Source organism: Centroberyx affinis, unplaced genomic scaffold (assembly GCF_046629955.1).
Source record: "Centroberyx affinis isolate AG114_WGS23_722 - 3 ecotype Tasmania unplaced genomic scaffold, CSIRO-AGI_Caff_v1 ptg000275l_1, whole genome shotgun sequence".
Taxonomy (NCBI): domain Eukaryota; kingdom Metazoa; phylum Chordata; class Actinopteri; order Beryciformes; family Berycidae; genus Centroberyx; species Centroberyx affinis.
In genome coordinates this window covers 192,373-205,085 of record NW_027278954.1, presented here as the reverse complement: position 1 = coordinate 205,085, position 12,713 = coordinate 192,373, and the positions used below count along the sequence as shown (strand labels likewise).

At 42.2% G+C, this 12,713-nt stretch overlaps 1 protein-coding gene across 2 annotated transcripts; it reads left to right on the top strand.

Moving 5' to 3' along the window:
• The first annotated feature begins 492 nt into the window (after positions 1-492).
• Positions 493-10,177, top strand: spata2 (spermatogenesis associated 2). 2 transcript variants are annotated; one of them, XM_071512137.1, is made up of 3 exons: positions 493-524; positions 1,675-2,544; positions 4,901-10,177. In XM_071512137.1, exons 2-3 carry the CDS (start codon positions 2,194-2,196, stop codon positions 6,254-6,256), a joined length of 1,707 nt encoding a protein of 568 aa, XP_071368238.1. In that variant the 5' UTR covers positions 493-524; positions 1,675-2,193; the 3' UTR covers positions 6,257-10,177. The 2 variants fall into 2 exon arrangements, with proteins under 2 accessions (XP_071368238.1, XP_071368245.1); XM_071512144.1 differs by lacking the exon at positions 493-524 and adding an exon at positions 1,410-1,490.
• The last annotated feature ends 2,536 nt before the right edge of the window (positions 10,178-12,713 follow it).

Sequence of the window (12,713 nt, the reverse complement as noted above, 5' to 3'; positions counted from 1 at the left end):
GGGTCCCTAGCGAATAGGTTCTGGTCTTGGTTTTAATCTTTGATATAGGTGGGTATAATGAGCATACAGTCCCTGTCCTGGTCAAAGCTGCTGTTCGAAGAACTGTTTATATATAGGCCTAGTATAAATATATTATATATATTGAATATATATATTGAATGAATGAATTAATGAATATTTAAGTGGGTTTTTTTTCTTGAAAAGACCCTATTGTCATGTAACTTACAGCATTCTAATACTAGTAATTCTTCAATACATTAACATTATATATATTTTTTTGTTTCTTTTTATCAGACTAAAAGGTGGGCAAACTCTGTTTGGCAGATACAAACAGATAAACTATGGTTAGACGTAGTTTTGGTGGGCTCACCCTCCACTTCATCCTTGCCTCCAGCTCTTTCTCTGGTAGTGCACGTGGGCTCCTGATGCTGATGAACTGTCAGAATTGTCCGCATGCGCGATGTGATGATGGGAATTTCCAGCAGCGGAGGAGGCGTAGCTAGCCACAGCTAGCAGTATTTAAGGTAAAATGTGTTGTTGGAGGCATTTCTATCTATAAAACGGTGTGTTTTCCAAGCTAAAGCTGAATAGAACTTGACAGCGCAATGGTCATACCACAGTGTTAGTATAAATTGAGATGATTGACACCAAACGCCGAAGATTGTGGATCTGTGGACCGCCTGGCTAACATTAGCTAAACCAAATGTTAGCTAGCCAGCTGCGCTGAAATGGGCGTTCACTGCCTAACGTTATGCCCAGTTGGGGGCCCATGCCAGTGACAGCATTGGGCGTTTGTTTTGAGCTTGATGAAGCGTTACAAGCTATTCACATAATGCTTTCCTCGTCACCACAAGCGGCCATGGCAAACTGAGTCAGTAGCAGAAGATGCGTAATAGTAAGGCAAGCTAAAGTTGTTAGCTAGGGCATGCTGCTTGCTAGCTCGCTATACGGATGCTTGGTAAGGTTAATGTGTGAGCTAACTAAGGTATAGCCAGCCAGCTAACCAGGGGACGAACAGCAGAACCCTCCCTCTGCTGCGGTTCAAGCCCCATGACAGATTTTTTGGTTCAGTAGAGCATGCACGTAGCAGCAATATCATGTTTAAATGTGCGTGCGTAATTTTAGCTAACGTTAGCTCAATGCAGTCCATCCATAATTGCTCTAGTTTGAAACCCATGCCTTAACGTTACACGCGTATGTACCTGTGGTTCGCTAACGTTAGTTCATTGACGCAAATAAGAGCGGACGACAAAAGGTTATTTCTGTGAATATTCAACAAGGTTTATGTGCCCGGTCGTTTCCATAAAATGTGCCTTGTCAGTTTCTTCATTACATATAGCATCATAGTGATAGTCATCGGTCAAACCAAGTTTAGGCCCGAGATTATATAGCCTACACGATCCACGCTCACATCATCCCACTCAGAGCACAGGCACACTTTCTCTAAAAAATAAGCATGCCTATGTTCTCAACCTCGACTCTGCAAATCAGTAAGTTTTTATATTTGTCATTTGTGAATGATACAGATGCTAGCCTTGCATTTTAATTATGGACTTAAGTAACACTGAATGAGTAGGAGGACATGTGGCCCGAGCCTCCTAGCATCCTCTTGATGTGTGTGTGTGTGAGAGTGAGAGAATTGTATTTTCATATTGCTCTCCTCTGTCATTACAGCTTGGAGACGACTCAGAAGAGTCGCACCATCATGACTGTGTCCTCATGTGCTGAGTGACCTTGAACTCACTACATTTGGTGAAACTTGGGAATGAAGGATAGATGCCTAGATGCAACTCTGAATTAACAAAGCATGAAGTAACAGCCCCTCTTGACCTCATCTTGCACGACGTACGCCTGCTTGCCTGGGAGAACAAGTGCAGGCATTGAGCCAGTGAACAACCCAGAGATGCCTGTAAGAAGGCATCCCTACAGGCTGCAGCCTAGTTACTCCAATTAAAAGCAGCAAACAATTACGCCTTGTTGTTTAGAAGAGGATGTGCTGCTGATTGGACTTAAAGACTCAACCCTCTCCCACCTCCCCCAAAAGTCGTCAACGGTGAGTGTGTGCCAGTGTGTAGAGTGTAAGATGGCGACAGAAAATGGTGCTTGAATGCTGCGTCCTGGTGCAGGGCATGCTAAAAGGGGTGAGGCTCTCTGAGAAAGGTATCACAGCTGACTGATAGTCTGCTGCCGATAATGGATGCCAAGTTAAAAGAAGACCTATTCCGGAGGTATGTGGCGGCACTGGAGAGGCGTCTGGAGGATGGAGGGGGAAACATGGGGATAGGAGCTGTATCAGAGGGGGACAAAGGAAGACATAAGGACAGTGAAGCCCTACTTTCCACAGCCACAGCTCTGCTAGGGGCCTATCAGCCAGATCCAGGGCAACGTTTCCGCATGGTGCGTTTCTATGAAGTGGTGGAGAACTCTCTCCGCTGCCAGAGAGGAGGCAACCTGAAGGGCCTGGAGAGGGCCTTCCACACCCTGGAAACCATTTGCACCAACCTCTTGCTCTTCCCCTGGAAGAAGGAGTTCAGATGTATAAAGGTGAGTTTAGTTTGATGTTTTCAGGGTTGTCATATTATTCTGACTTAAAGCAATATTTCACTTTGGGGAATCATTTCTATTTGTCCACTGTCCACTGTCAACTTCCAACATTACTTTCCCCTGCATCACTGGCATTTCCAAAATTCTGTATCATCTATTGTAAATAGATAAAATGACCTCTTGAAAAACATGGTAGCAAACAAAGTAACATATAAATAATATAGCATGCTCAAAAATAACATATTTTCATTGATGTGGTTTAGTTGCTAGGTCACTGTGTTAGAAGTACAACTTATATACAGTGACGTATGAAGTCTAGTTGTGCATTGGCTGCAAAGATGGCAGTGGTCTTTAAGCAGTGGTATGGGCTCATTGTGTATTTAACAAGTACAGATTCTGTACAGTCCCACGGCACATTCATGGCAATGATCTATACGCTTAATCAATTTAGCAGTTTATTTGAACATGATCTCAACTTTCTGGCTGTCTTCCAGTAACCTTAGGCTACTTGACTTGGTAGTTAACATTAGAAATTGAATTGTTAAGGTATATAGCTTAAATATATTACATACATACACAGAAGTGTGGCTTATGCAACCATGTGATTTAGTATAAAATGTCAGAGTATATGTTGTCTTATCATAAAAAGATTTAGCTATATAACGCCATACATCACTGTGCTGCAGCAGTACATGAAAACTACTAGATTAAGAACCCAGAGGTCAGTTCTCCCATCATGTGACATCATCTTAATTCATTTGTATATGAGATGACACAGCTTAAGGGTTAGGGTTAGGGTTAAGGTTAATTAAGTTAAATTGTGACAGTAATGCAACTTTTACTGCCTTTTATTTATTGGATACTGCTCCAAAAAGAACATGCATGATTTGTAGAATATCACTATTAAATTACTATTAAAATTACTATGTGTCCAGTCATAGAGAGGGATGTGTCTCATCCTGACAGGCTGATCTGAATGTGGCTCTTGAAAAGCATTGTGCTGTGGCGACCACACTGTGGTAAAAACAAGACATGGCAAGAACACAGTTTAAGGGACGTTGCCATTGCCATTTAGTACAAAAACACCAGTAACAGGAAAAATGTGCACACTAACCTGGGATGACACTGCTCATCTCATATGTTCAGTATTGTTGCAAAACCTGAGATGTGTTCCACAACAAGACATGCCAGCAACAAGATACGCCAATGCTTCCCAACTCATAAACATTTAAATTGTCCAAGAATGTTGGTATACATTAGCAAACAGCAGGGAGTTATAACAACACAGTAGTTAAACGGCAGTTATGTATAATATTATGGTTAAAACAGCATTGTGTGATTGTGAGATCAGCTGGAGATAGTGGCATAGAATATTCAATCACCATTGTTCAAGATGATTCATTCACTATCATTGTTGTGATTCAAACAAACAAAGCTCCCCACTAAACACCTTGTTCAACGCATCGAATTGTAATTTCAACACACTAAAATCTTTATCTTAATATTTATTTGAATAGCACATTTCAAAACAAGGTTGCAAAATGTTTTGCAAAGGAGTAGGCTAAATAAAAACAGATAAAATCATTAAAAAGTAAAGATCAATGTTATAAAAACAAGAAATTTTAAAACAAAAGAAGAACATGAAAGCAACAGAAAAAAGGTCAAGAGTACAATTAGCCTAAGAAAACTTTACATGAATGCAATTACACTGTACAAAAGTGAGTTTTAAAAAGTAACTTAAAAGATGATACTGATTTAGCCATCCTAAACTTGTCAGGCAGATTGTTCGAATGTCTATGAGCCCTGATGCAAATGTCCAATCACCGGTTGTTTTCACTAGTTAAATGAGTTAAATGACTAGTTAAATGAGTTAAATATAAAGTCTTGTTTTTACTTTTTCTTGCATTTGTGCACAAAGATGTGTGTCATGAGATTTACGTATTATTGCAAATTTGGTGTACTACAGTACACAAAGTGTACTATGTTGGCTTATGTCTCATTTCCTTGTTGCAAATATAATTTAGCCTGTCCCTTGATATGTTGATAGCACACATAATCTTTTTCATATGCATAACATGCACTGTATCATTTGCATCAGTTCTGTGTAAATTTCAGTTAGATCATTTGTCATGTACAGTACAGTACTGATCAGATCATTCAGAACTATCAGATATGTCCTATATGTTAATTGTGTTGTGAGGTCTTTGTAAATATCCATCTCTATTGATTGCACCGTCTAATATCACAGGAATAGTATGCACGTTCAGTTTTGGGGTGGATGTGGCTTTAGCTTTTAATGTGTCAGATTTAAGTGACCTTGCTTACACTGATAGTAATTAATCCATTTCTCTTTTAGACCTTCACCGGTCCATATGTGTACCATCTGCAGTCTGCCATTTCTGACGCTGAACTTCGATCTCTTATGCGCACCATCGGCTACTCCCGTGACCACGAATCGCAGTTCCATTTGCGGGAACACCCTGGGGGCGCGAACCATCTCCGCCAGTTGGCATTTGAGCTCTTCCTGGCCCAGGCAGAGTGTCGTCTTCTGGGAGAGGTAGTGGCTCTGGCACGTGGTTCAGCCTCAGAGCTGGAGGCCCTGGAGCTCCGCAGAGGTTGCAGAGACGACGCAGCTGGCTGTGCTGAGGCACTCCGCAGACGGGATAGCCTTGGGGCAGATATGGCCCGGCTGTCTGTGCGGCCGATGGATATAGAGAGGCCTCATCCTCACCACCTGAGGAGAGGTAGCCGCCCATCTAAGTCTGTGGATGTTACAGATGGAGCTGGTCACTGGCACGCAGCAGTCAGCAAGCCTGTTCTGAAGGCCTCGCTGAGTCTGAGGAAGGAGCCACTGTTCGTGGATGCAGAGGAGGATATGAAGGATGAGATCATCAGGCCTAGCACCTCAGCATCTCTTTTCTCTGTGGCGGCTCCACCTTCCTACAGCCCTGTTGCCGATTTCTTCCCAATTCAGTCACCTCCTCCGGCTGATGCGTACTCATCCTACCACTTGTCGTCTTTGGATGAGATTGACTTGTACACAGAGAGGGGTGGGTCTGGGATGGGAGGAAGGCAGACCCCCTCTAGACCTCTATCCAGAGAGCCTCGGGAGGCAAGGGATGGGTGGCTGCTCAAGGCTCATGGCAGTGTGAAGTGTCAGGGTTGTGGCCTGGGCTGCTCCACTATGGCCTCCTGCCAGAGGTGTGACATGATCCTCTGTTCTGCCTGTCACGATGTTGACCCCTCCCCTTGCTGTGGCCTGCAGGACTACCACCCCAAATCCCCACGGCCCCTCGATGGATACATCCCTGTGAAGGAAAAGCTCTCTGTCTACTCTAACACTCACTCCCACTCCCACCTCCACCCTCACCCCCTCACGCTGACCCACTCACACACTCACCCCCACCCTCACCCCCAGATGGTGGAGAAACCCCTCATGTCCACTAAGCTGTTTCCAAGCAAGTCTGTTGCCATGGCAGCACCGATGGGAGGCAACAGCGAGCGAATAAGCGTGGGGGGATCGCGGTGCGGGTTTTGTAACAAGCCTGGTGCGTCACACACCTGTGTGAACTGCTCTAAGGTGTCATGTGACTCGTGCATGGGCCTGTATGCGAAGGATGTGTGCACCCGGAAAAATCCCCAGCACAGTTTTGTGCCCAACCATCAGCTCAACTTCAAATCCGGCACCATATCTCACCTGGTGTACCGATGAACCAGGCACACAGGATATTTCTTTCTCTTTCTCCCTTCTAGTCCCCGCCCTCGATCTCCAACGTAGTCTTGCACTATCGCTTTAGCTCTATTCCCTCCTAGAAACAACTTGTTCACTATCTTCCCCTTTATCTGATACTCTCTTTTCTCTCGCTCTAACCCTCCCCTGAACTTTGTACATTTTCTCTTACTATCAGAAGTAGGGCCCTGGAATGCACATGCCACAGAGAGCCATATCGTCTGCCCATCTCTCTGCCTTGTACAAGTTCAGGCCTTTTATCTATTTCCTCTTCCTTTACCTTGCTACCTGCTCTTGAGTAGTCATGTGATGTTGTAGTGCTTCCTAATCCCTAAAATTTTGTCCTCCTCAAAGGGAAACTGGAGAAAAGAGAGCTTGATTCCTCCTTGTTTGAATGAAGTCCGTCCAAATGAACATAAATACTTTGCCTAACTTCTCAGCTAAGAATTCCTCTAATATATATATAAATATATATGTGTGTGTAGAGAAGACCTCTGAACTTGCATTGTGACAAAGGAGATCTTTTTAAACTTGAAAAACAGTGGGGAAAAACAAAGCAGTAAACACACTGGAAGTCAATAGTATATATTTTTAATCTCTATTCTCTAGAACAATGTGAGACTGTTAAATGGGCATGAGGTCTGGAATTGTGATTTTTGGGGTATAAACACAATGTGGGGCTGGGGTGGGGTGATATTTCAAAGGGACATATTGAGACAATGGTCAGATGCCATATACTCTATTTAAAAGATAATGCCTTGTAAATTAACCCTCAATTGTTTCTGGTTATATGACTGAGGTTTAAATGCTGCTGTTGACTTGTGGACTTTGGAGATGTGTGGTGTTGACTTCTTTCTGGTAAATAACCTGTTGAGTTGTGTCAGTTCCGAGCCTCGCCTCCCCTTCCATTACACTCCACTTCTCAAGCCTCCATGGTCCATGATGTAGTACCCCCTTACCACTCAGTGATCAGTTCCCCAGTGCTTGTCTCAGGTGGAGTCACAGGTAGTCTCAAGCTGGGCCACAAAGTGTCAAATGATTGTGGTTCCTTACTTTGACAGTTTGTTTGTGAGCTTATTGATTGGTTTTAGACGGCATGAAGGCCTATACTCTTGACACAGTTTGTCTGTCTACCTCAAATGGCTTCAGCTTAATCACCCATTCTGACACTATGGTTTTAAACTAGCCCTGGAAACCTAAGAAGTATTGTATCTATTGCATTACTCCTCAGTAATTTGCTATTTGTATTGACTGAATGGACAATAAGATCCCCTTGTATGCAGGACTGATTCAGTCCTAAAAGTTAGCAGAGGTTATTTATTTTGTGAGATCATCCTGGGCTTTGTCATCTGAAAAGTATTCTGATAAAACACTAAATATATCTGGAAAAAGTGGACTTATGAGTTGCCAGTTTGGCCTATTGCATGGCACAGAGTTACATGATTTAAGTGTTAAAACTCCATGCTTTTACATGGGGGAATATAAGACAATATTTAACATTGTTTATGACCCCTGGCTAATAATGTTACCAGTACTTGCACAGCACAGGCTGGCCTTGCCCCAGACTCTGTGAAAACGAGTCTGTGAAAACAAAAGAGGACAAATAAAGGGTTGAAGTGCTATTCAGGTTGATCATTATCTTGGCAGCTGGTTTCAGTTAGGGTGTTCAGTTCGGTGTTGAATTTCCCAATGGGACATTTTTTTCTCATGACACTTTGTGTCTTTCCATGTTTTTAAGACCCTGAAAGGCCTGTCTAAGGTCTTTGATTTGGGTGATTTGGTGCATGTGGTTTGCCTAAGCTATCTTAAACCAGTCACTACCATTTGCTATGGAAATTTCATTCGACTGCAACTTATTGAGTATACTTAAAAAGGCCTAACTAATCACAGGTAAATAAACTCTGCTAACATTTAAAATTGATTTCTACAAAGTTAAGAGGGTACCTTTACTGATTAGACTGCAAGCCACCATGACAAAGGAGAATTAATGCAGTGTACTGCATAGTCCAAAGTCACCAAGGGCTAATTTTAAATCAATTCGTAAAAATTGTCTGTGAGTCGGGGTTATTTTGACAGACCACATAGGCTGCAATAGCCTTTTTTGTTCTGGAAAGAATAACCTCTAGATGCCTTAAGCTTGTCCAGCCGTCTTATCCTAGAGAATTTTACATTGGTGGTATTGTCATTTAATTTTCATGTTTTAACAGTTTAGCCTATAGGTTGAACTTTAGCATGTTGATTTTGATGCCTGCCCTTGCATTTTTGCCAGGCTACATGCACTGAATACATAGCGTGTCCCATGATAGTTAAGCAGAACTTTCAGAGAAATTCAAAAATACAAATAATTTTGGCTTGGTCACCACACAGTTTCTTATATGAAGCATAAGCTTACATACTAACAGAATTCTGCAGCAATTCACAAATTGTAGGCCTACATATTTATATTTTTTTCCTTTACATGTTACCTAAACACATTACTTATCATGTTACTGCTCACAGGGGATATCTATTCTAATTCTAGCTATGTTGGGCCTAGATTTCCAATTGACATGTATTTTGTTTTGGTTTTTTCCTTACAGATCTTACCTAAACACACTTATTTGGTTGCTACTTAAAGGGGATAATGTCTAATCTCATACGTCCGTTCTCTTTTCCTTCCCTTTAAAACTCAGTTTACTCATTGCTTTGTATAGCAAGTGTTCATGTTTAAAAAAGAGACCAAGAACAGATGTTTCGATACTGTATGGATGCAGCTCAAGGGTTCTTTTAAGGGGCTTTGAAAAATGTCATTGGGTCAACTTTAGGAAGGCTAACTTGAATATCACAAAAGTCTTGAGTGACCTTAGGGAGGTGTGCAATTATTGTTTTTTCGTACCTGATAAAGCCTTTCTGAAATGGCCTGAGTGTGAATATTTATCAAGATATATTTTAATTGCTTGTCTCTGTTCATAGCAAATCATACCAGCAATGAAGACAACTTTTAGAAGTATCATTGAGCCATGTTGCAAGAGTGATCATATTGCCAAATGAAGAACAAATATCTTATTGGAACACAAAACAAAACCCTGTGGCCTGCCTGGATGAGCAGTTCATGTAACATAAGAAATCTATGATTTAGCTCAAGCTTAGCCTTGTGTCTGTAGCTGTTGGCCTTTTAAGAAGCTTAGAATAAGAATGAGAATAATCAACATAGACACCTTCCCGCACATCATGGGACATTGATTTAACTCAGTACAATGTCTGTTATACTCATTGTATTTCAATGGACTGACTATTTGTGTGTGTAGGCCACTACAAAGGGCTAAACAGTCTTCAGGGCTGCTGCTAAGTTGGTGGACACTGTTTATCTTTTAATGAACAACTGACTTGTCATGGGAAACGATGATCAATATATATCTGATATGGAGGTCACTTTACATTCATCAGCGGATATGAATTACTGATGGACAAAGAGCTATTTTTATTTTGTGTCATGGAATACATTGAGCCATTTGAACATGATCTGTTTTTCTCACACTAAACACACTCAAGTCATTGTGGAAGTCATTACTCCCTTTCTTTACCTCTTCGTGTGGTTATCTTACCGGTATTAACAGTGGTGGTGTAGTATGTATTTCCCTTCCCCCCCAAGCCATCCCTTATTCCCCTACCCCTTCCTTGGCATGCTCTGTACTAGGCCCAAACCCATACCTCATCTCCCCCCAAACCTAGGTTTACCCTTACCTACTGTTGCCCCTCCCTCCTCCCCCCCTCCACCTTGGCACTGAGGATCATTGCACAATGTCTATGTGAAGGGGTATAGACCTCACTATGAATATGTGGGCATACAGGGGGAGGAAAGGGAAAATAGCCAAAATTGTTAATCGGTGAAAAAATATAAATATATATATATATTGAAACGTAAATGAGATTTTATAAAATAATTTCAAGAATAAAATTCTGAAAAAAATGTGTCCTTTTCTGTGTTGATTTTGTTGATGATGAATGAAATGAAATGAAACTTTGAGTTCAGTATATTCCTTGTGTTTGGCTGTTTTTTAGGCTACATGTCTAGAGTCCGCTTTTGAACTTTTCATTAAAGGTTAGAGTGTAAGCAGCTGAAGGGCAAAGGCCTGAACCAAAGGAAGCATTTAATTTTTTAACCCAAACAAGGCATCTGTTTTTTAACCCTCTTTATCGGGTGAGTTGACTATGAACATATTTTACTTAAAGCCATCGCCTGTTGAAATAGAGAGGTTTACACACATAGCTGGAAGCTGCCCAGTACTACCGCAGTTTTGTATTTTTACCCACCAAACGGCTCCAGAGGAGTGAATTGCTGAGGTAGGGGAGCACCTTACCTATTCACTTCCCCTACCCAGAAGCTCCCAGCTAGTCCAAGGTTTGAATTCACTGTCCTTCTGTTACAAGCCCGCCTCCCTAACCTTCAGTGCCTAATCTCACCAGAACTTGTCTGATAACACCTTTTGAGTGTACAGACTGCCCAGCCCTACATGGACTACCTTTTTCCTTTATGACCAGCAGATGGTGATAACTACCCATATAGAGAGAGACTGAGGCTACATAAAGCAGATCATTGATTTTGAAACCTATAACTTTTTTAACTTAATGGATATGAATCAAATTAGAATTTCACTGAACTAAATGTTCCAGTTGGGTCTACATCAATCTATCCTGTGGTGCTGTATGGGTATGTTGCAAACTAGTGTGTTCTAAAAAAAAAATCAGCTGAACAGCTTTACAGCTCAAACCTCATTTAGCTGTTACTTCAAATCAACATGATAGGCCCCTTACCAATTCCCGGAGGATCATTTCGGAATGGACACCTGCTTACAATAACCTCCCAAATAATAGTTTTGGCTCGGACTCCCTGCGCAAATGAGAACTGGAGCCTGGCAGCTGTCAATAGACTAAATACAAAGCTCCCAAAATCAGATATAATGGTCTGCTTCTGGACCAGCGCCTGGCTTCACAAAAACAGCTGTCAGGTATGGGATAGCTGTAGCTGGGATCATCCACAAGGGGGAGTGGCAGAGATGGACATCAGCAAGGCCTGTGCTGCAGTGAGTGAAATGTTGAGTGTGTGTGTGTGTGTGAGTGCCAGCCTGGCTGCCCAGCGCCCGGCATCATCCTCTCCTGTGGGAGATGTCAGAACTGTGCTGACAAACAGCTTTTACCAGCCTTGAGGGAGCCCGAGACACACTGGGTAAAGAACATTAGCGTTCAGCGGGAGAGGCAGTTAATGACTGACTACACAGTGCTTAGCCTTTTAGTAAATCCAGCATCAGCAGCAGCAGCAGTATCGTCATCTCGGTTAATGGCCCCATTGACGCGGGGCTGCCAGAGAGGCTAATTACAGTCAGTGCAACACACACATGTAGATAACTATCATGCAAGATGTGTATTTTCACAGTACAAAATACATAAAACAATGAAATACCTTTGACACATGTATTCTGTAATTTACTTTGATGCATTAATTACAGCAAATGTATGTTATGCTTTGATGTATCTTGGCCTGTATCTGCCTCCACTTTGCTGGCATTCTTCTCCCAAGTATCACTGCAGAGGAAATGGATGAATGATGGGGAAAATTGCATCTCCAGATTCCAGCAATAGGACTTCTCTGAACCCCGGTCATTTCATTAGCTGGTGGAAGTGAGGACAGGAGGAAGGGGAAGATGAAGAATCACCCCCATCTTATCGGCAACACACGTTTAATGGAATGCATGCATCTGGAGGCATGTCACTCTTATTAGGGCAAAGAACAGGATATATGTTTTGTACTCTGTCACCTTGGTGATTCAACTTCCCACCCACCCGCGCACGCCCACGATCTTATCTAACCCTGCACCTACACTCAATTTTATTCATGTACAGATGCATACACACCTCTCAAGACACAGATCTTACCTAACTATTGTGTGGGTGAGGTGAGCAGTACCTGGCTGGAGGATCAATTAATGGTATAGAAGGAAGCCAAGGACAGTGTGTGTGTGTGTGTGTGTGTGTGTGTGTGTGTGTGTGTGTGTGTGTGTGTGTGTGTGTGTGTGTGTGTGTGTGTTAGAGATGGAATTTAGACCAGGGTAGTGGCTCTCATTATTGGTTAATTACATCTCTAAAGAGGAGCCTGACATTCACTCTCCTTGCCTGTTAACTGAAGGGCTAATCTCTCTCTCGCTCTCTCTCTCTCTCTCTCTCTCTCTCTCTCTCTCTCTCTCCATCTCTCTCTCTCTCTCTCTCTTACTCTCTCTCTCTCTGGTATTGAATTCCTGTACACATAATTAGTTATGTTGGCGTTTGGTCAGCAATTGTGCATTCATTAAATGCATACTGAACATTTCATCCATTTAGTTATTCATTAAGTTAAATGTCACTCATGCTTTGATGGGTTGAGTGCACGAGGGCTGAGCCACTGAATTTATCCTGTGACACACAC